Raw genomic sequence first — 23,600 nt, 5'->3', positions numbered from 1 at the left:
ACAAGACTTGAAACAGTTTGAAGTACTGCAGTACTGTGCTGAACAGGTTTATATGCTTGTTGAACAGCTGTTTGTCCAGAAAGATAAGGAAAATAAAAAGTGGTAAAGCAATTCCAACATTTCTGGTAACTTATTTCTGATAACATGACTGACTTACTCAAAACATTTTGTATTAAATCAAATAATTTTGTTTATTTTCGATGCCATGATTGGAGTTGTTAACGTTTATCAAGATATATGGAACTTCTGTTAGTACCAGGAAAAACGTCCGAATGATATGTTCTGTCGCAGGGTTCTTTGCCATCATCTCCATAATTTACCACTTCATATGCTATGTTCACAATACTCATGAACTTAAACAAATGCTTTACTAGGGACAAAAATGCCATTAAAGGAAAAAAAGGTGGTAATTTTACTATACAATGTTTTGATAAAAAATACATTTTTTAAACATTTAAACAGTTTCACCAGGAATATATTTTTCGTGTTTTCCTGATGAAGTCTCCAGGTTTTTCGAAATGTTGGGTTAATTAATACCCTTTATGCAGATATTTTAAGAACAAATCAATAATTGTCGCAACCTTACTGTCAGAGTGTCACACAAACAGAAAATTTATCAATAAACAAGAATTTCATGACAGGTGAAGGGAGCATAAAGCCACAACACAACATCACAAAACACAAAAAGGTTCATTTTCCCCAAATCCTGCATAATGTCGTGCAGACAGATTCGTTAATATTAATGGCTTGTGGTGTGTCACAGGATGTGGGGACGGCTAATAACTGGATTAGGGTTTCTTCATGCCACCGCCTTGTCAGCACGATTTTGACACAAAGAGAAAAAAAGTACGACTCCCTTCTTCTTTAATTTTTCTTTCAAATAGTTGAAAATAGCTTTTCCTTATTTCCAAAGTTCTATGTTGTACACATGTTACTTTTATACATTAAGTTTACGCAACGATTTAGCGAAACCAGTAACTTCAGAGTTCTGATGGCGTCATAGTACGTAGTTTGACGATAGTGAACCTTGTGCATTAACTTGGGCTTCATTTTTGTGGTTTCGTTTAGTTTACGAAGCTGTCACAGTGTTTGGACCGAACAAGGAGTGGAAAAGGGCGATGGCAGACAAGACTTCGACGCCTAACAAGCAAGATTCGCGTGTCTAATAAATATTTTATGCGACAAGACGTTGTTTGGTTGTTTCGACGTTTTTCGCTTGAAAATTTTTATTTCCTAGTGTTAGGATGTTTGTGAAGGCTAGGGAAAAGATAGACTTTTTTGATTTGCTGTTCATTTGCATTCTGGGTCTGATAAAATTCTAAACATCCGAAAAATGCTAAATAAAACGGATAAACGATTTAGTGCATATGCCAAAACTATATAACAGAGCAAAGATGCGAAGGGTAAATGGAGTTTTTTTTTGCTTGGGTATTCATTTGAACAGGTCTGATATAATTCTAAAGACCCTAAAATTTTTAAATACAACGCAAATTAAAATAAAAAAATCAACCAGTTAGTGTATATGCCACCATAGTAACAAGTACAAAATATTTTGCAGTCTTTAAAAACAAAAAGTTTCCGATTGAAATCTAGCAGACCCTGCTGACATCAACATTGCATATAAGTAGAAGATTTTTTCAGAGACTTTTGCGGGCAATTATGCTTCACTTCTGGATCAAGGGAAAAGACGAAAGAGTTAAGTAATAGAGCTTGGATGGTGCATTTACGATCAATGTAACGATTCCTCTGCCACTTGACCTTCTGGTGGTAAACTATAAATACCGAGTCTTTGTAGACTTTTCTGAATGCTTAAGACTCCACATCACTCGTGTGTGGTGCATTTAACTTGAAATTCATTGTGATCAGCCAAACAATACTGAAATATTTTGTTGTATTTTAGTATGCAATAATAGCTGATTTGATGACTTAAAACGGAATTAATACCATTTTTAAATACACTATGACAGTGGTTCTCAACCTTTTTTTTACTTTGCGGCCCCTTTTAGAAGTTCTCTAACTCAACACAACCTCTTTACAAACACATGGAAGAAGTTTTTGGCGGAAATTTGTCAGCTTTGTCGTTTTCCGAGACATGTTTGGCCAAAACTGCTTTGAACGAGTAAGAAGTGGTTAAGGAGAAACCCAAGGACTCGATCCATGAAGTTATTTAGTAAACAGGATTTAAATAATTCAAAAAGTGCAGTAAACAGTATTGAGTAACCTGAAAACTTTTGAGTAACAAATGCGACTCATAGGGGAAAACTAATGACACCTCTTCACGTAGCAGAAAATGGTTGGTAGGATAGTCTAAATCGGTCTATTTGAATACGACATGATTGGTTCGGTGCAATGCCGCGAAACCTTGATAAATGAAACAAAACAAGCGACTGACTGGGCTTGAACCGCCAACCTTTCGAGGTTAAGACGGATTAGGATTCACAATTGCAAATGCGTCATGACAATCACAAAATATGACAGGGAGAGTTATAATATCGAAATAAATTCCGTAAAAAAACACCAAAGTGTAGGATTAAACCTAATTTTAACAAAAAGCCGAAAAAATGCACCCATACAAACAAATGTGGTTGCGTGTGATTAGATTTATATTGCAGTATGCCAAGTTTTAAGTTTCAACAAAATAGGGGAGGGGCATAAATAATTTAAAGCGACCTTCCAATTCACGATTTGCTGCTGTCAATATGATGTCACAATATGACGAAATGTTGAGGAGTGCGACCACTAAACGTCAATCGAATGACGGTTCAAGTAATGCAATGCCAAAACCGGCTTTACGACGATCACACCGCCTCGCAATAGGCACAGGAATTGTTGATTAAAAATGTAAACTCTAGACGTTTGAGGTTAAGGCGTATTTCGATAAATTTATAAAGTTCGTTTTCACACAAAGTGTATTTTACGTGTGTATGAGATGGTATGATCAAAGATGGTATATAGCCAATACTTTAGGTTGAATTTGGATAGATCAAACAATATTTTGTTGCTTATTACCAACACATATGTATCTTATTTGAATCCCACCACAGGCTAGATTATGCTAACCTACGTCAGCAGCATGGGAATGCTTGAAAGACCCATGTATTGCGATATAGTACCTCTTAACTGCGCTGGCAAGCCGTGATTTATGATGTAGATTTTAGTGCCTAAATTTTAATTCAACCATTTTTTTCTGAGTGCGAGCAAGATTTTGCACAAATACAATCGATCAAAACTTAAAAAACTAAAAATTAAAGCAAGCACCAACTGGCGGGTTTGAACCCTGAACCTATGGACTTACGTACCTTCGCACACGTTTCACAAAACTCGTCCATTGTAACAATTCCGTCCTGGTTCAGATCGAGCTGTGTAAAAATTTTCTCGGCATGAACGATGTAACTTTCCTCAGTGACTGCTGGATCAACAAATTTTCCCAGCATAAGATATATCGACTTCAGTATATCGATCATTTCCTAAACATATAAATATGTCTGTAAACGTTATGCCACCTTGCTAAACAATAACAACATGAGGAATTTTTTTCCCCAAACACTCGGCATAACAACTGGTCAACATGCATAAGTGAAGCACTATATTTTTACTTATAGTTTTACAATTCCCAAACACTATAGTTTATGTTTCGACCTGCCTTTATCCCAGCCGTTTTGAATTTTGGTCAATAAGTTGACAGATCGTTTGTATAATAAGAAGTGAGGAAACGAAAAAATACTTAGTTTAAGTAGTGTCGAACATATAAGATTTAAACAAACAAAACTTGGGTGTTACCTTTTTTTGTTTAATAACAGCTTGTTTATCTTACTTTATTTCAATAGGGTCGCGAAAAAAGCTGACTGGGAAATTAGCATCTAAAATTCTTAACGATTTTTTTCAATTTGACAAAAATGTCCACAAGTTTATGTAGGGCCAAAGTAATTTCCCCCTGTTCGGTGTAACCTCATCATGGCGAAGGAGTTCGTTTTAAGATTGAATTTTAATTTTTACGGAATTTTGGTAAGAATCACTTAGTCCAAGGTGATGAAATACAATTGAATATATCTTCAAGAAATTTTAGTTATAAAACAAACGGGTTCGACACTTACTTCTTTCGTGATAAATCCATCGTGGTTAATGTCGTACAGACGAAACGTCCAATGCAATCGATCAGCCAGTGAACCTCGCAATAAGGATGACAATCCGATGGCAAATTCCTTGTTAATAAACATAAAAATTAATTGTACATTTATACTCGTTCTTCAAACTTTAAGATAGAATCAGCCAGCTTGCTACTTGTAATTAACCTAATGGCAGTATAGATTTGGGCATACAAATTTACGCCTTCTGTCAGTATTATTAAGTTGTATATCTGGTTGGTATTTTGTACGGGTGAGGATGTTTTGCCTATAGTTTTACGATTATTATCTTGCTTACTCACAGATTTTGACGATGCGCTTAAAGCTATACGTATACAAAAAAAACGTTAAAAGCGCCTTCTCTTTCTCAAAAACAGTAACTAGTTAGAAATTAGAGTATGGGTTGTACTGTAAACGTGTATTTCGATGATAAAACTATGTGTGAACGAAATTTAGTACTGTGGATTCAGTTCTAATGCGTTTATGTAGTTTACCAATAATTAAACGGCACATTCAGATGTTAATTGCAATATGCCAGATCCAGAAAAGGTGTTTTATATCAATTCGGTTTTGTATGGCAAAATCCAAGCTATAAACGTAGTAACCTTACTTCAAAATTAACGTATCCTTCTTCTTGTTGGTCGAAAGCGCGAAATACGTGATGAGCGTACATGTCTGCATCTGTGAATAAGAATAATGTTAAGTTGTCACACATCTTAAATGGACTTCACGTTGAAAACAGGCAGTACCAAGACCAGAATCGTGATACGGTCCACACGTTTCAGGTCAGGTTTGGGTTCGAACTTGAGCTTCAATGAAACGGCCTTGAGTCGGGCCTGACTTTACACTCGTTTTGCAGCATTTTCACCAATTTTCAGGGCGAAATGGGATCGTGTTTACAATGCGATTAGGGACCCAATTTTAGGTCTGCTGGCAACTCTTACTGATCGATCGGCATTTACAGCGATCAACCATTTTGAAGGATGACATATGCCCGCAGTTTAGAGCCAGCGTGGTTTTCACATTGATTAAACAGTTTTCAAATATATCCTAAACGACAAAAAAACATCACAGTAAAGGTGAAGTATTCGTGTTGGATTGAAACCGACAATATGGCGGATTTACGACTGATCACGACGAAAACACAACACTACGTTGGTGGATCCTTAAACTATCTAACGGCGTAGTATCAATGAACAATGTAGATTGTAGGTTTGGTAGGAGTGTTTTAAAATCGAGTTTATCATTCCATAACCCCTATGCTGTTTTGAAAGGGTCCCGAATATATGCTGCAATAATATAGCTGCAAGATCTTAAAAGTGTTGTAATAAAACATCAAAATGATGACAGTTGTAAGAAATATTGTGAAGTAGATAGTTTATGTTTTTGATTAAGGTCAACACAGCACATTCAGTAGAACATATTACAGATGACAAAAAAACGACCAATTAGTTCTTTTGGGTCCGCAAAAAATAGAATACTTCCGATGTCAAATTACTTTTGTTTTTGACATGTATACATGAAATAAATTTCATTAAATTACGGTTCCGAAAAGATGTTTGCAATTTGTGCCGCCATACCCACGGTTTGAAAAATAACCACTGCCTTATGGTGAGCATGTGATTTCAACCGTGGGATTAGCTCCCAGTTTGGAAAAAAAACATATTTAACCATGTAATGTCGTGCTCACGCAAAAACACGTGTCAAGCTAATCGACAAATCATGTCCCTTTCACGCACGTGACAGGTACCTAATCATGCGTGACCCCTCACCTCCGTTGGGAAAGAACTGACAATAGATTGACTTGAATTTCTCTTCGTTTACAACTCCCGTTGGACATTCCTGCAAATTAAGTCAAAACGTATTAGTGTCGGGTTGATGAGAACAAAATGAAACAACATGAAACAAAACGCCTAAATTTTCCCACTTAAAGTTAGTTTTTATGCCTTCAACGTGAAAATGCCCTTAGAACGTAAAGAAAATTACTGCATTAATGTTAAAGATTGAGTTTTCGGAGTTCTGGTAAGAGTCACAAAACAAAGGTGACGGTAGTTTTGGCTGTATCAGAAATCTGTTCTCAGTCATGTTATTGCACCCTTCTACAATGATATTTACTTTCGTGGCTTTACTGCAATGAAGATTGAAAAACTATACATGGATCTCTTCATAAGTTTAATTACGAATTGGGCCGTTATATTCGTCATTAAGATTGAAAAAGTTTCGGTAAAAAAAATATAGCACATGTAATGTTGCTCACAATGGTTCTCGTGTATTCAGGTAGCTTTTATGTGTGACAATACAATGGAAAATTAGAGAAAACATTGGTTACCCATCTTACACGCAAGACGTATTGTTGTTAACTGTCATTTAATCAGCCTTGATAACCAACATAACACCGCAGTAACACTACTTGGTGGGGATTCGAACTTACAGCCATTGAACTTTAGACTGGTACCAAATATTTGGTTGTCGATCGATGCAACGTGTAATTAGTTTCGTCGCACACGATTAGTTTCGTCATTATCGCCATCCCATCAGCGCAAGCACAAAACACGGAGTTGATATCGATCAGAGCAAGGGAATTGTCGAGTAAGTAGAAGTGACGGCGGCTAATTGCAATCAATCAAAGCTAATTTGATTTTGTGGTTGTTCAGTGGCCTTTCCTAAACCTTTTTGTTTTGTTTCAACCAGCTTAAAAAAATTGAACGTGCCTTGTAACGTCGCAAAAACCGTTTATAGCACCAACGTGAACTCTATTGGCCTTGTTGGAATATATCTTTATTGTACGAGTTGCAAGAATCTATTTGGTACAAGAGCATTATTGCTTTAGTACTTAAAACTTCTCCAGATACAATTTTGGCCCGTTTTCGTATGAACAACATTGTCAACTAAGATAGAGGGTTAAAGTATGAACAATATGCAACGAATGTTTGGTAAAGAAGCTTTAGCACACAAAATTGAATTGGCCTAAATCCAATTTGCGTCTAAATCATGATGATTAACCAAGCAGAAAACAGAAAAGTTTTTCTGAAACTAGTTTTAAAGAACCCAACCCAGTCATGCATCATCACCACATTTTCTTGTCATTAATATGTAATGTGCGGACACCAATAAAGCCTGTTTAAGCAAATTATCATCAAGTTTATCATTACCAATTCTTTGCCCGCGGTACAGAGCTGACGTGAGCTAATGTCAACAAACTGCTTCAGCAAACACTTTTACAAAAAAGGTGAAAAATCGATTACCAGATCACTGTACATTTACAGCAACAAAAACCCAACATGTTAAACAAGCTTTTTGCTGATGGATTCACTTACGTTTTTAAAGTTTCTGTACAACGTTTTTAGTTCGTTTTTGTCGAATCCAGTGATGGAAAGGAGTTTGTCGATACTTTCGGGCATGTATCGTACGACCGTCCTCTCTACTTCAGTTCCTTCAGCATCTACAACGCAAAAAGCAAGATTGGTGGGTTTCGAAGGTTAACGAATGATGTGTACGTGATAAGCGAGATTGAAGTAAGGCGACGAAAGCTAATTCGTCCGTGTTAAGGATCAAATTACTTGATCCCAATGTCGTTGATTGACAGCTTAATGATATTCGTATACATCGAGTTTTGAAACAACTCAAATCGGTGTCGATATAAACAAAACCAACTGTTTTGAGGAAAGGACAATGACAACAATTTAAAACTTGCTTATAACAATACATACGGTGAGACCAGGGCCTTTAAAGACGCGTTCAAAATTAAACCAACAACGCAGATATACAGCACTCAAAACTGTTCGTTAGATTTTCCATAATAGCCAATAAAAATAAATAAAAAAAGATTTGCAAATGTAAAATGACTTGTTTTTCAAGAAAACAACAAATTGTGAATTCGTTTCCTTCAAAATACAACATGAAAAGTGGATAAAATGTCCCTGTATCTTTGGCTTAAAAGGCCCATGCTTCTGGCTTTAATACAACAACAAACAGATGGCAACTGACAAGAAGAGTCAAAAGATAGTTACAAACACACAGAAAGGCAGAAAATTGACAAACAGATAATCAGATGTCAGGTTTCAACATCAAAACAAAAGGCAAGTCAACTGTTTTTCATTTTCAGCCAGCTATGTCAGTAAGAAGTTGAAAGAATTTGTTCCTTTGTTATTTTTCTGTCATTCGATTTACACAAGAGCTTCGACAAATTCGGAAGAACTCGTTTGGGGCGAGTGCGTGACAATAGCGAGCACAAATTGAAAGCGATCTTAAGAAAATAAACCATATTCGAAATATTTGAGTGGGAGCAACCGAACAAAAGGCTGCGAGACAAAAACCGGATGCTTTGAAAAGCGAGGCCACCTTTACACCAAAGACTGTGAGCATACAAACCAGCATTGAAAATCTAAACTAAAACGACACAAACATTGCAAGAGACATAAATAGCACTTCATATCGATATACATAGTCACGACTAACCACCTAATTTCAAAGAAAGTGTATCAAACGATTTGAAACAAACAAACTATGAGGTAAGCCCTGCAAATGCGGACTGTATTCAAATTTAATCGACTCTCATCAGGGAATACCGAATTAAAACGTATGCAAGGTGATCATGTCAAAACATGCCTCCTTTAACAATCTAAACACGGAATATTTTAAAGCTTGTGCTGATATGAAACAAACTACCTTCTTTAAAAAATCGTTTAAACTGTCTGGATGTTTTAAGAAACAACCAAAATGTACTTCAAATATTGCAGCCCAAACCAAGTTGCTATCAAACTACACAGGAACAGGTAGTCAAAAATAGGCTACAACAAAAACTCACGAAGCAAACAACAGCAGATCTATTATTAAAAGTACCTCAAATTCATATGTAAGTTTTTTAAAGTCAGTTTTAAGTGTAAGTTACGCAAATTTTAAAATACCTTTTGTCCAACACTTGAGGCAGGGAATATAACGATGCATTCTGTTGAATAAAACCATGACTACACACGCAGCAGTGATAGCTACCCCGATCTTCTCAGTTTCCCATAAACTGTCCGCTGCCAAACTCATGTTAAGAACACGAAACGACATTGAACACAATATGCGCTGTTCTGACTCGAGGAAACACACGCGCCGAGGGTGGCAGTTATAATTCAATGTACACCTGTGTTTTTGCGCTGCAGACAAAAGGACGAATAGCTTAAGCCTAAAGCATTATTTTTATGTGGCTATGTTTTTAATGACAATGATTAGTTGTGTGGGACTGTAAAAGAAATTTATTGCCAGTTTAGCAACTATGTCATAACGGTTAACGTTAAAATTGATTTACTCGTGTACAGCGGTTTGTTGAACAATTATTTCGTAGCTTCTGTAACATGCCTATTCTAATAAAATGGGATAAAGAAACGATTAAATAAAGTAAAAAAACTCAACCTCGTCAAAAAATATTTTTAGGGTTTTTAAGTTTGCCTAAGCACAATGCAAAATAAACATCCAATACAGCTTTATTTATTTAAAATGAAAATATTTACTACATCTAAAGTTCAGTACTTTACTCATGTTGTAATGAAAACTTTTCTTTTCTGTTTAAAAGAGATAAATACACCTTTTTTTGCAACTTTTTACTTACTCTGTTTTATAGGTATGAAACTTAAATAAACTCACAAAACCTCTTCAGTTTATTTTTTATCATTTCTATTCAGAAAGATCTAAACCCTGCTGCGCTGTTTTGTGGTAAGCATTCAATCTCGACCTGCACTGCAACCAGCTCACTGCTTACTTCAGTCGTCTTTGAGACAACGATGCCAGCAAACCATTAGGTCGAGCTATATAAAGCCGACGTCGAGCTTTTTGCGTCTCGTTGCTCCCGCCTTCTCTCACTCTCTCGGGAAGCTGAAGAAGTAAGCTGAACTTCGTAGTCATCCGGTTTAAATGATAAGTCTATCACACTATATTAGACCACATCTCGCACTGTCTGCATATTAATCACAACTGGATAGCTGATTGTGATTTGAAGCGAACTAGCTGTTAGCTGCTTTATTTTTTGATGAGGTAAAAATTACACCATTAAAACTTTAATAGGTGAATTTAAACGTTTAGAAGTTATATGTGCACTTCCAATAAAGTTGTGTTGACAAACAATTTTTTTGTGGTCAATGTATAGATACAGAAACATTTTTTACGCCCTTTTATACTTAATTTATCCGTAAGGCCACAGTTAAAAGATATCGCCCAACTTTCTATTTGAATGGTTATCAAGTTTAAGCTCTCTACCTCTATTTACTCTTTAACTCAGTCTAGTTTTGATGCCAACCCTATCAGGTCAAAATACTTTTAAACCTGCTGTACAGCGATCTATCAGGTCAATACAGCCAAAGCTTTACTGCCAGAAAATAGCCCCAATCTATTACCGAAGGTAAGCCAGCGAAACAAGCAGTCACGAAAACCAGATGCAGGTGTCCCTTATCGAATTTGGGCCGAAAATCGATGCTAATCTGGTGAAGACGAAGAAGCCAGCAATACGTGCGTGCTATTGTGGCGTGTTTTTGTGCTCGATTTAACCGACAGGAAATAGCATGAACATGTTCTTGTTATTGTGACAAATTTATCTATGCTCCCTTCGTACACAGTTCAATATACACGCAATTGAATTATTCAACGGATGACCCTACGACCAGTCACCGACTGTCAGCCGTAGATTTATTGTTCGTTGATTGATTTCACGCACTCGGGCCACGTCGGAATAGATTTTAGGGTCGCATTTCGTTTGTACAAATTTAAATCCCTAAAACCATTGCGAAGTTGGACAATATGACACCATTGGGCTTGATAGGTCCATTCTAATCAGTAAAAGTACTAGGTCAACTTTTCCGACGGCTGGAATCAGAACAAATCTATATTAGCCTCAAAATATTTAAACTTACATTAACATGAACTAAAACTTATCTTTCCTATTTTTTTTTAATTGTGTAACAAACGGAAAAACTTTTCTAACAACAAAATTGCTGACATCTTAATAATTCTATCTCTAAATCTCACTTGATCTTTTGAACTCAGCTGTGGACTAGTTGGATGTGTTAGTATTTTTCTGTCACAAAAACATCCTACAAATCGCCTTTATACTGTGAAGAGTGAAGCGTTTGATAAAATGAGTTAGTTCTGAACATTTCAATGCCTTCGGTCATTTAGAAAACATTAATCAGAGTAAAGCTGCAACAGATTAAAAACATCCAAACGAAAAAAACAGACATGATCAATTCAATCCGGGCTTTTCCAGCCAGTGAGATGTATTGATCACTGGTGAACTACGTAAACTAGATGCAAAACACCCTATCCTATAGCCTCAATGAAAAATTTGCACTTGATTTGTTACTACATGCCTTCTAAACAAACTTTTAAACCTTTTAGAAAATCAGTTTTGTTGCCTCTTGATTCCATTAAACCCTACATTAAGCAAGTTTAGGCTTTCCAAAGTCTCAAGGTCACAAAAAATGAAACTGTATCGAAATATAATTGTCAGAAGCAATGACGTCACAAGCATGGTCACGTCACTGTTTCAGAAGAAAAAAAAACATTCTATTTGGGTCTAACCAGCCTGTTTTACTATAAGCACTTCGACTAAACACTAGGATGTCTTTGCACGTGGTTAAGGAGCTTTGTCTAGATGGCAATCGGACAGACAAGCGAGGGTCTCGAAACAATGCAAGTCGCCCTGCTGAGCGCGAGCATTTAAAATTAATGAGTTGGGCGCCAGCGGTTACGGATAGGGTGAGTGTACAACCCTGCAAGAGGGCGATGGCTGCGAGACTTCGGGTAAATTGAAACCAAGACATCGATCCTTTCGCCAACGCTGCTATATCGACGCCCAGATCTTCACAGAGCTTTCAGGATATTCCCAACATAATAGCTATCATTGCGCGGTTTAAACGAAAGATTGCCGAAGCAAGATCTTCCGCTGACGAGGAGCGCGATATAGTGGGTCTAAAACGTGTTGTGCTTTATCGCGGTATAAAATGTGTCGTATTAATGAATGAATAGAAGTTGTAAATGTGTAAGCGGGATTACGCAGACCAGATGAGTGATAATAATTTGTTTTTCGGTGACTTAATGATTTCTGCTTGAGAGAACATTTAGTGCGGGTCTATTAAAACAGGGAAAAACCAGTATAGATTCGGGTGGTTTTTGTTTTTGTTTTACCGATACAAGTGCACGCATTACCACAAGCATGAACAACTGACCGAAAACCCCACAAAGATGCAATAAAAAAATCCCGAGACCAGCAATATTCCGGAAAGCTTTCACATTTCTTTGATTTCCTTTTTAAGAAACACTAAACCACTAAAGTAAGTTTTGAAGTCAAACAAACGATATAGTTCGATTCCTAGTTCGGCTAAATCCCTAGACTAATAATAAATCCTTACCAGAAAGAATTGGACAGGCTTCAAATTTAAACGGCAATCGATTGAATTCCGTGACATTGACCTCTAATAACCCCAAAAGCATTTGAGAAATCCGGTTACAAAAGTTCACGAGGAAAGTTAATTCAAGAGACCATTCTTTAGGAAATTAGGCAAGAGGCACGTAAAAGGTTGGTGTGTTATAGACACACATTTTTGTTTTCAACTCGTCTTATAGTTTTTAGGTTCTTTTTGCGAAATAATCACGGACAGATTTGACGGAAGTTACGCCAACGAACTTTGGTGTTTGAATCTTGGAAACATAGAAATTTGTAGAACGACCCATCTAAGCTATTTTTTTGAAAATCCGCACGCAAAATAAATATCTTACTGTTAAAAAAGTTGACAGGTAGTTTAAGCTTGCACAGCAAGATTAAACAAGCCTTTCATAACCGTGAGCTAATACGCCTCCGGAAGGGGAATGCTAGTTGTTTTTCTGGGGAGAATGGGTGTAGGTCCTTACTAGTGACACCCACCAATTACCAACACCAAAAGAAACAGATACTATCTGTTGACGCTCGAAAACCAACAAAATAAGATATTTGTAGGACTTTGTAGAAGCTAATCCCCAAATGAAGGAAGTTGTTTCTTTGAAGTGATTATTGGATTATGTTTCAATAAGCAGCGACTAATAAACAGGAGAAAGATAAATTACTTTACATACACTATAGGATCAACGAATGGTAGTGACTCTTGGACAGTTTTATTACAAACATTTTGCTGTGTCAGTCTATCCAACTAACCAGCTCCAGCCTATTGGTCGCAGTGTCGGCATCGATCAATGTCAGCGTAAAAGTACATCTCTGGCGCGATGTAGTGGTAAAAAAGTTACAATTATTTTGGACGCTTGGTGGTGCTCTCGAGCGACATGGCTAATCAGCACAAACGTCTGGTGCGTTCGCAGAATTTTATCGATTCACATAAGCGCCTCAGTGCTTAGGGGTGTTCTGAGCTCATCCTTTACAAAAAATGTCGAATTTCGATCAAAACTTTTGTCAGCATTAACTTATAAGTTGACAGCAGTGGCTCTCAGAGCGGCAACCAACGCGGTTTAAAGGCGTTTACCATCATAAATGGGGTACTGGAGAAAAATGAGGAGTTGGGGTCGCCAAATGAATTTTGACCGGTAAAACTGAATACAATAACTTCCGGTAAACGTTTCTGTAATACTGGTCAACTTTACGTAATTAACTAAGTTGATGTGTGATTGTTTCAGCCTTAACCGTCGCATTGGCATTGGCTGTACATTGAAATTTTTGTGAGTTTGTGTTTGTATAGTAAACGGTTTCATGTTAGCCAGCTGTTTAAAAAATGTTTAACATATTAAGCGTATAGGGTATGCTCCTAACTGTATACTAAAGAGTAAACAAACTGTGTGGCTTATAACCACGTAATATCAAGTCATCTGTTTACTGCAGTTACACTAGATTTCCATTTTTGTTTGGTTTACGGTTGTGTCAATTGTTTTCAGTTGTATTTTGAGGTTGAACAATTTACAGTAAGTATATTTCCCCCGTCTCAGAAATTTGCTAATGTATTACTATACAGTCCTTCTTTGCTGGGCCCTCCCCAGAAGAATGCTTACAAAAAATGTATTTCAAGTTGTAGATTTAGTTGGGTATTGATCAATGCTTTGGGTGTTACATCTTAGTGCAAACCCGTAACCCATTCCTCGTTCAAAATATACAGCTATTTTTGTTACTTCAGAAAAAGTCAAGGGTTTACATTTTTAATAGCCATTTAACGATTTTGCTTTAAAATCAATGGGCCAAAATTCCCCCCTTGTAATTAGAGTTGGTCCAAATGTCATTTGAACATGAAAACAATATTTCTAGTACACTATTGTAAATAGACAGTGCGGAAATCGGATGCAGTATTTTCAAGTGGTCCTATGTCAAAAAGCCGATCAATAAATAGGGATCTTTACCTTGCGGTCATACGCTCCAACGAATGATATCAGAAGATGAGCGCAAGTTTTTCATTCGAGATCGATTTCATCGGTGGACTGCGGACATTGGCAATTTGACGATTCCCAAGTGCCCTATGCCATTAAATGAAAACCCATTGCCTGGTTGGAATAATACGAAACGTTACTACGATTGAACAACTTCGACCTTCAGCTATATAGCATCAACAAATGCAAGAAAGTTAAGGCCGTTTTTTTATTTTCTATACATTCAGACTGAAGGAATAAACGAACCAATGGTCAAAACACATAGTGGGTAACCTTGGCACACAAAAACAAAGTATACATTCGAAACTAGATTACCATCCCAGAATATAGAATTGAAATACTGAAAATGTGAAATACACTGAAATAGTCTTGGGAAATAACTTGACAATCAAAAGCAAGAAGTATGTTTCCTATAGTGATGCACGAAAGAATGAAATACATGTCTATGTAGGTATAAGTCAGCTTTCGTCAATATGCTGTGTACTACAATCGGATAGAAATGCATTACGAAAATCGCTGACAGTACCCACATTTTGTGACACAATCAACACCACTGCCTTGTCCTTAACCAACGCTAACAGGTTTATGACGTCATAATAGCCAACCGCTTCGGGGGATCAACTTTAATCATTTATTGTCATCGCCATTGTGCGGTCATACGTACCCTTAAAGAGGCGGGTAATGAACGCGTTAAGGTTGTTCAACAAAGTAAAAAGGGAAAAACATTTAATTGGGAAACACAAACAACGCATTTTTTTGCATCTGAACAACAAAGTTTGTGTGGCAATCTTTAACAAAAACGATTTCAAACCATTTTGATTGGACTGGCCGTTTATACAAGAATAGTAAGACCTCGAAAATCTATAGAACTAAAATACAATTAACGCTGTAATTGAAAAACTGTTGCGGTTAACGGAGCGAAATTAACGGAGGCATTAGCGGTACAGACATTATGTAGGGTTTTCTAATTATTTTCCGTTTTCAATCGATGCGAAATTAGTTTCAAGCAAAAAAATCAACTTTCAATCCGATTTGAGTCGTACCTGAATTATCGCTGATTCAGATTTGCTCATTCTCAGGTCATGGATTTGCTAAATCGGTTTCATAAGATCTCGCTGGTTTGGAAACGAGTTACTTTTATTAATTTAGGTTACTGTCATGTCCAGCCTAAATGGCTATTCCAGTTTGGCACTTTCAAGTAACAGAAAATAACAATAAATTATTTAGTAACCACATTACGGCACTACCGGGTTGAAGCGAAACCACTTTTACCTCATGGGAATGTTTAATTATTCTTAAAAAAGACAACAACTAAAAGTGAATCTTCATAAAGCATCAATTAGTTGTGGCGCCAACAATTACATAAATTCATTACTTGCTTCAATCTTCTTGGCAACTAAATCAACACTTTCAACACGCTATTCGCGAATACATTAGTGACACATTGCAGTAATTACAATTTTGACATATTACAACTGCAGAATTTGGAAGATAAGAGGAACGTAAACTATGGTGTTGAGTTTCGCTGATTGACAAAAGCTCCGAACGAAATAAAGGTACCTAGTATCTTGCATAAATTTGCTCACTTAATGTGGTCAACTTTTTTACAAAAAAAGGCCTTTTGAAAAAAAAGGCTTGACAAATACTAACCAGCAATTCTGCCAAAACAAAATTGAACAACCTTCATCAAGCATATGTTTTGACATTCAGTTTAGGACCACAAAAATTATTTTACCAATCATTCGTAAATACTCGTTCTGCTGTAAAGTCGGGACAAAAACGTCATTCAGAGGTTGAGTGATGTCAGTAGCCGCAAACTGTTTTACGATTAAACGATATTGAAGAGCAGGACGTACCTGATTCCTCTTCTTCGGGTTGGGGTGGTTTTCGCTTGAAAGCTTTTTGCATGCAGTGAACAACTTGCCGGCCGATTCCGCACATTTCTACAAGCTGAATACCGACCAGACACAGGTAAATGATGAGTGTAATCCAACTGTTTTACGCCGACAACGCTGAGTTCACACAATAGGTTGTGGCTTAAAACCCTTGGTTGTTTAGACCCTAACAGACTCAGCGAGTGGCACACAGGCTTTGGCAAAGATATTCAGAACAGAAACAATCTTCTAACCTTACCGATACCAAAGACTAAACTGGCTAGTGAAATGCACATCACCGCATTCTTAAACACACAGCGCTCAGAAAATCGATTGACGGTGCAAACGACCGCACGAAGAAGGTCAATCTATTCCCAGACAGCCAGAAACCGTCGTGGCCACTCCTCTGTGCAAAGATTGCCTTCTGCGTTCAGGGCAGACCAACTGTCGGGTACGTAAGGGAATTCAACTGCCGCTGATGTTTACCGTGCTCTCCTCCGATGTTCCGGCGACGTCGTGTAATTGAATTTAGCGCGGACCATCGTCCATGGAGATATTTTGAACTTTTAGTTGTTATCCCGAGAATTAGGATGATCGATAAAACTAAAACTTCCTAAAGTTCAAGTTGCCTTTTTTGCATTACCCCGAATAGATTTGCGGAGGAAGTTTAATGATTTTTTTCATTCATTATGAAAGTATTGATGTGCAGTCGATTCCCTCACGAAAAGTTTCCATTATGCTTGACTGACACATTCAGGGAAGTTTCTGACATTTGGCTTGAGTTGGAAAAGCAACCTTTCAAATGTTTGCAGTAACATTGCCATCCTCGTTAAAGCTGTTAATTCAAGTTGAAATGATCCCCTTTTTAGCGTTTAATTTGTTAAACTAGCTTTTAGGTCGTTCGTTTTTTACACCAACTTAATCGCATTACTCCAAACAAAACATTAAAGTAAATGTTTCCATTAGGGTAAACTGAAAAGGACTAGAAATCGGTTTGTATCTATACAGTCGTTTGGTGGTCGCATTGTATTTGGCTTCATGGATATGTTAATCGGCATATATTTGGACTCGCATGACCCGCACAAATCATTTGAATCCCAAGATAGCTTTTAAACCCTCCAGAGCGAACTTCGGCTTTCACAATTTATTTCTTCAATTTAAATACGAGCCGGTGTTCGTTACATTTTCTCCCCAGGGGTTAACAATACCATTTCCTTAAAAATCGTTGATCGCATTGAAAACATACGGTAAACGAGTGTTTTTTAATCTTACTTGATCTTGAAATGTTGCCTCATTACACATGGCATGAAGTTGAAAAACACTTCTGTGTTTCGTGAGGTAGTCTTACGTAAACTGTTTACTGACTCATTCGGGTTGGTGAACGTTTTCGGGCTTGGGATACACTTTTGTAGGTGACTGCATTAGACTGTAACTGTAAACAACGTCCATCAAAATGATGAGGATGTGATAAGATTGAAGTCTTCATGTGCGTTCAAGTTTTCTGATACTTTTAACCGCAGCGTTAGTTGAAAAGTAGAATGCTTTCACAAACAAATAGTTGTTTGCATCAAGAAACACTGGAAACGTATATGAGAAAGAGAAGGCTATAGGGCGTAAAAAGCCTGAAATAATACAAAGTTATCCAAATTCTGATAAAACCAAATAATAATTGACTGCCGCTACAAATGTCGTTTTGATGTAAAGTGTATGTGACCAGTCAATAAACTGCAAAACGGGTCAACAAGATTTATAGCACATTCAAAAAGAAACTTATTCGGATTTGAATCTAAAAACATATGGAAACTTGTCGGGCAAACGGAAAGTTTGAAGTAAAAGCAACAATATGTTTGAAACCAAAAATTTCGTTTGATGATCGAAAACAGACTGAAAGAAACTGTTTCTGCCAGGCATAATGTATCAACAAAAGTTCTTCCAGCAGTCTTTATTAAAATGCCTTTATAATAAAGACTGCTGGAAGAGTTTAAAATTTTTATATTATTCAAAAACGAATCGGCAGAATTGTCCTGAAATTTACCTCTGACGTAGCTTTCCCACATCTAAATTCGAATAGATCATAAGTCAACAGGCCCTACGCCGCAGTTGCTTCCAACAATCATGACCCAGTTCACAACACAAGTGACATCAATAACCTAAAGTTAAACGAACGCGACACCGGGACGGTTGTCAAGCTGGGCTCTAGGGACTTTAAGCGTCGCAACAAGATGCACACAAGATTTGACACCAATAACAAAACAGCAATGTGGTCTAGGTTCCATACAATGCTGTGCATACAGATACTTTTAACTTGTCCAACAGTTGAAAACTTGCATTGTGAGGATGTCATGGAACTTAATAACTGTTGATCGAAATCCATTGATACGATTCGCATTCGCGAAAGATTCCTTAGGGGTTGTAAACAAATTGTCAAATAAAACTAAGTTTTAGAAATGTGAAGAAAATGCATGAAGAAACAAACAACTCCATTTATTTCTAAAACCAGACATTTAAGATTAGAGTCACTGTTTTGTAATTACATAAATGTAAAAAAGCATGAAGCCAAGTTTTAGAAATATAAAGAATTAAAGATAATCGTTGTTTGTACTTGTGGCAAGACTGTGTTCGTATATTTACGTAATTCAAAGCTGCGCACTAAAAAACACTAATCGGTCAAATGTTTATGTGAAGATTAACCTCCTCCGACTTTTCGACAAAGTACTAGCTGAAGATGTTTCAGTCCTACCAACATTAGACCTTCGCAACAGCGCCACCCGGTGTAAAACTAATCACAATTCCTGTCGACACCAGATGGCGGTAGACGTTACAAAATGGCACTACTCACTAACGGAAAACCTTGATCGGGATTCGTCCCCGGGAGTGTCCTGGGTTCGAACCCCATGAATAAAAAGAAAATCGACAATCATTTGCTGCCTCAATACACGTATTGTATCTTGCATCCAATTTGTGATGATTGCCACCCGCAACCGCAAGGTGTCGCGCTGGTGTTGAATTATATATGAGCGGGGGCAGAAGGTGAAAATATTTACGTAGTTTCTGTCATAACAAAACTCCGCGCCGTGAATACTCTATTACGCCACTTCAGCAATAAACACGCATGGAAATTAAACGTTGACACAATTATAATTAACAAACTTATAGCGCTGTTTGTTTTTTCTTCAGTACAGTTTTTGGTCTTTTTTATCAACACAGTTTATTGTATTTTTTCATCCGCACAGAACAATTATTCAAGTTTGGTCAACAGTGTTATCAGCTTGAATACAAACAGATCATATTTAAGACCACTGATTTTTTGTTTATTTTCCAACCGAGTTTAAGGCCAATAAACAAAAAGGAAAATAAAAAAAAATCAGTGGTCTTAAATATGATCTGTTTGTATTCAAGCTGATAACACTGTTGACCAAACTTGAATAATTGTTCTGTGCGGATGAAAAAATTTACCAAAAAACTAACACCAACTATTCGGTCGAAAACCAACAAACCAGAATAAAGCATTGCGGTTTCTTGAACGAACACGCGGCAGTTATTGATTGGCCAAAGTCGATTATAGTCTCGTCGCAGGCGTGTTTAAGCAAATGAAAAGTGCGGTGTTCGGTTTTCGATCCCATGAAAAATTAAACGCGCGAGTAGCGGAGTCCGCTACTTGTTTTATATGGAAAAGGTTAGAGGGAGGTTAAAGGTGAAAGTTCACCAGCAGGATGTGCGTATGCTCGTGAAAAATTTAATAATCTGACAATCATACGTTTTGGGCTTCCTGGTTCATATGATTTTGTTAAAATGAAACGCGTTTTGCTTCCATTCGTGATTGCATTGAATCACATTTTTTCATCATGTCAAAAAAAGATTAATTTAAAATTGAACTGCTTTAGAGAACATGCAATCTTTTTATATAGGGGTATCTTAACACCAACGCAAAATAAGTACAATTTAGCAGCCAATTAAGAAACCGGAGAAATGGTGGGGATAAAAAAGCTTCCGGTGGATTAGGTTTTTCAAGCTCCACAGCAGCGTTTTTCAATCATTGTATCGCGGTACACGAGTGTCCCATGAGAGATTGTCAAGTGAGCCGAGAAATATTTTATTTTATTTGTGGGGTTTGGAAGCACACTGTATCTCCATTGTGATCTTATTTGGTGGCTCAAGCAGTCTTGTCCTTTGCATTAAATTATAAAGCATTTTTTTTTGTATTTTTAGCCTGCAAAATGTGCCGTGACCTATTAAAAGCTTAAGAGAGTTGAAAAAAATACAAGAATGGTGCATTAGCAAGCAATTTGCCTTTCGCGAAACCTATGTCACTTTATGAGGTTATCCAGAAATAAAACCGGAAATTTTAACAGGCAAATGGTAACATTACTAATAAACAAAAAACGTCAACAAACTTAAAACTAGTACAAGAGTGCTTGATATAGCTCAATATTAAACAAATCCAGCAGAAAGCATCGAAAATATAAATGATTTTTCAAAAATGACTGTTCGCTGCAAATTTCACTTGAAATGCAATAGCGCAAGTTAAAGCAGTTGCACTGCGTTGTATTTGACACATACAAAGCTATACGTTTGGTCCGAAAAACCTTCAAAAAATCCCAACCTATTTATATGGAGGTTATATGTAGATGACTTTTATTTATCGATTATATCGACTTGTGACCAGAAAAATAGACTCAAACTTGGCAAAGAATCGTGTTTTCCTGCTGCTTTATGCATCATTGAGTGACATGATAGGATGTGGTGACAAGATGTGATGAGGCCGATTAATACAGGCATAATTTCACGTTCAACAAAGGTGGAATTATTTATTTTCAACATTCGATAGGTGTCCAGGGCGAACATAAACACTCCACCGAATATTAAAGGCTCTAAAATGACAAAAAAAACAAGTAAAACAAGTCGATATTGACTTTAAATGCATTCACACAATTGCAGAAATTAAAATATATTGACCATCTGTACAACTTTTGACTCATGGATGTGATGTTTTTTGAACGCAGATTGACACGAACCGTGCAACGTCGTGTAAGTACTAGCGTTAGGTCTTATCGAAGTTTGACGAACAGTAAACTGCTAAGTAAGGAAAGAGGGAGCTGTTTTCCCATTAATTTGTTTCACAGACCATTACGAGGAAAAGATACTGACACAAATTTTCTAGTCCCCTTTCTAATAAGCTTATTAACATTTATTGCGTCAAAGCAAGAATAAAAAAAATCCACGCGTAATTTTCCTTTTTGACATTTACATGTCTATCAGATTCTCATACACTTATGGTCACTGGGGTAACGGCTGCCTCCAGCGGATCTTGCTACGAGTATCAAACAAAATACAAAACATGGAAAATCCAAGAATTCAAAAGACCAAGAAAACAATAGGAGAGCGTAGTTACTTCAATGCACGCAGCGACCCGTTCCACCCGTTTGATAAATCATTCTACAATTTAAACCAAGGCAAAGAAAATATTTTTGAAGTGCCAAACAAAACAAGACAATACAGACTTTGATGTGTGAGACAAATTTAATTACGACCAGAAATTAAAATATTACCAACTGATAGTTTTCGTAAACATTTTAACCCCACCAACCCACCTAAATATACAACTCACCCACATTCACACTGTGTTCTTCACAACCAATTAACACTCTGCACCAAAAAGCAGGAAAAATGCTTAAGACACGGGCCTTGCTTCACAAAAGAGGTACAAGTTTCATGTCTTGTGACGTTTACAATTTATGTTATGCTTAGTTGCGTCTTTGAGCACGCGTCACATGGTCATTGGAGCGTGACAACGGCGTCTGGTTTCGTGGTACCGATGATTTTAAGGACGACACGGTTTCATGAACAACAATTAATACGAATTCTTGTAACACGTGCACGGCTTGTGAAAAGGTAATATCTCCTTTCAAACCCAATCTACGAAGCAGACTCGAAAACACTTGAAACAAACTGCTTTTTAAGGAATATAAGGTCACCGCCCTTTACAGTTGGTTTTAAACTTGAAATCTTTCAAGCCTGTGGTAGCCACAAGCGGAACAAATTGCTTAAAATCGTGCGAAACGGAAAACAACTGCGCAAATTTACGTCAGGGTCAATTGATGACGCAACTGACCTGCGTCTGGGGTTAGTCAAACACGTGACAACTGATGTGACTGTTAAATTACAAAGTAAACTGAAACATGAGAAAAAACACGATAAAGTCATGACCAAAAGTGCTTTGTTATTGTCCAATAAAAACCCGCTAAAAGGAATCAAGCCGATTGTAAATTTTTATAGACGACCAACGCTAGTCTGAGAGAGATATGAACTGATATTGTTTTTGTGTTGTTTCATTGTTATCGTACAATTTCAATCTTTCCTCACGTTGGACAGCTCACACCCGCCGAAAGTTTTAATAACCATCGTCCCACTGCGTCAGTCGCTTAATCAAGTTTACCACGAATTAAACTTAAGTTAGACACGGCGCTCAGGTTTGCCAGTTCAAAACAACAAACTTGTTGAAAAGTGTGCCACATTTTACCTAAAACCAGTATGTATAGTTTGGAAGTAAAACTGTTCAAAAAAGTCTACTGTCTACAACTGTGAAGTGCTTTATCGCTGCTCTCTAGCAAACGCGTTATTTCTACATAGAACAAAGACAACATTCGATTGTGTCTTATCTAACAATGGTCTTTGTGACAACAACAGTTATACTGTTGGTTTAGGTAAATAGAATTTGAAAACAGTTAAAGAAACTGGCAAAGACTGCTAACTGTAAACCCGTTACAAACCTGTAATGCAATTAAAGAGCAGCTTGATGCTTGTAGATTAAACAGCGTTATTCAAAGACTGAGAAAAGCATTTAGTAAAATTTACAAATAAAAAACTTGACATATAACAAGTATAACCGGTTGAATCCTGTTCTAAGTTATTAGACACCACGCGTGAAGCCACAAAAACCCAATCTTACCTCTTTTTGAACGGATAACGCCGTAACGCCCCAGTAATCTGAATAACAGCAGCAAGCCGAGAAAAGTCAGCAACATTTCAAAACCCTGAAGGTCACCGGTAAACTTCATGTTGGCTCTAATCCCTATAGCACTCAAGTCGTGTTCATTCAACACGCATTGTACCCGCATGGCAAGTTAAACGAAATATTGGCAGCTGAGCTAAATGCCCCCTAACACGAAACCCCTTTTTCTCAAAGGCAGAGCGTTTTACAGAAGCGACGAGACAGATTGGGCAA

The 23,600-nt window shown here is 37.1% G+C and overlaps 1 protein-coding gene across 4 annotated transcripts in view; it reads right to left on the bottom strand.

Annotated features, from left to right (window-relative positions):
• The window catches only part of LOC145223821 (calsenilin-like), a 33,526-nt gene that overhangs the window by 1,190 nt on the left and 8,736 nt on the right, over positions 1–23,600 (bottom strand). For 2 of the 4 annotated variants that reach the window (XM_080090212.1, XM_080090211.1), the window contains exons 2-6: positions 7,442–7,566; positions 5,897–5,966; positions 4,735–4,805; positions 4,095–4,202; positions 3,300–3,467 (exon numbers count right to left, since the gene is read on the bottom strand). In XM_080090212.1, the coding sequence (XP_079946338.1) occupies positions 3,300–3,467; positions 4,095–4,202; positions 4,735–4,805; positions 5,897–5,966; positions 7,442–7,566 (542 nt within the window). Of the gene's footprint in view, positions 1–3,299; positions 3,468–4,094; positions 4,203–4,734; positions 4,806–5,896; positions 5,967–7,441; positions 7,567–9,031; positions 9,265–16,357; positions 16,763–23,600 lie in introns of those variants that run through there. The other 2 variants (XM_080090214.1, XM_080090213.1) reach the window with 2 other exon arrangements.

This window comes from Phallusia mammillata, chromosome 4, assembly GCF_965637545.1.
Source record: "Phallusia mammillata chromosome 4, kaPhaMamm4.hap1.1, whole genome shotgun sequence".
Taxonomy (NCBI): Eukaryota; Metazoa; Chordata; class Ascidiacea; order Phlebobranchia; family Ascidiidae; genus Phallusia; species Phallusia mammillata.
Note: the sequence above shows the minus strand (reverse complement) of the source record. Positions and strands in the feature narration are given on the sequence as shown.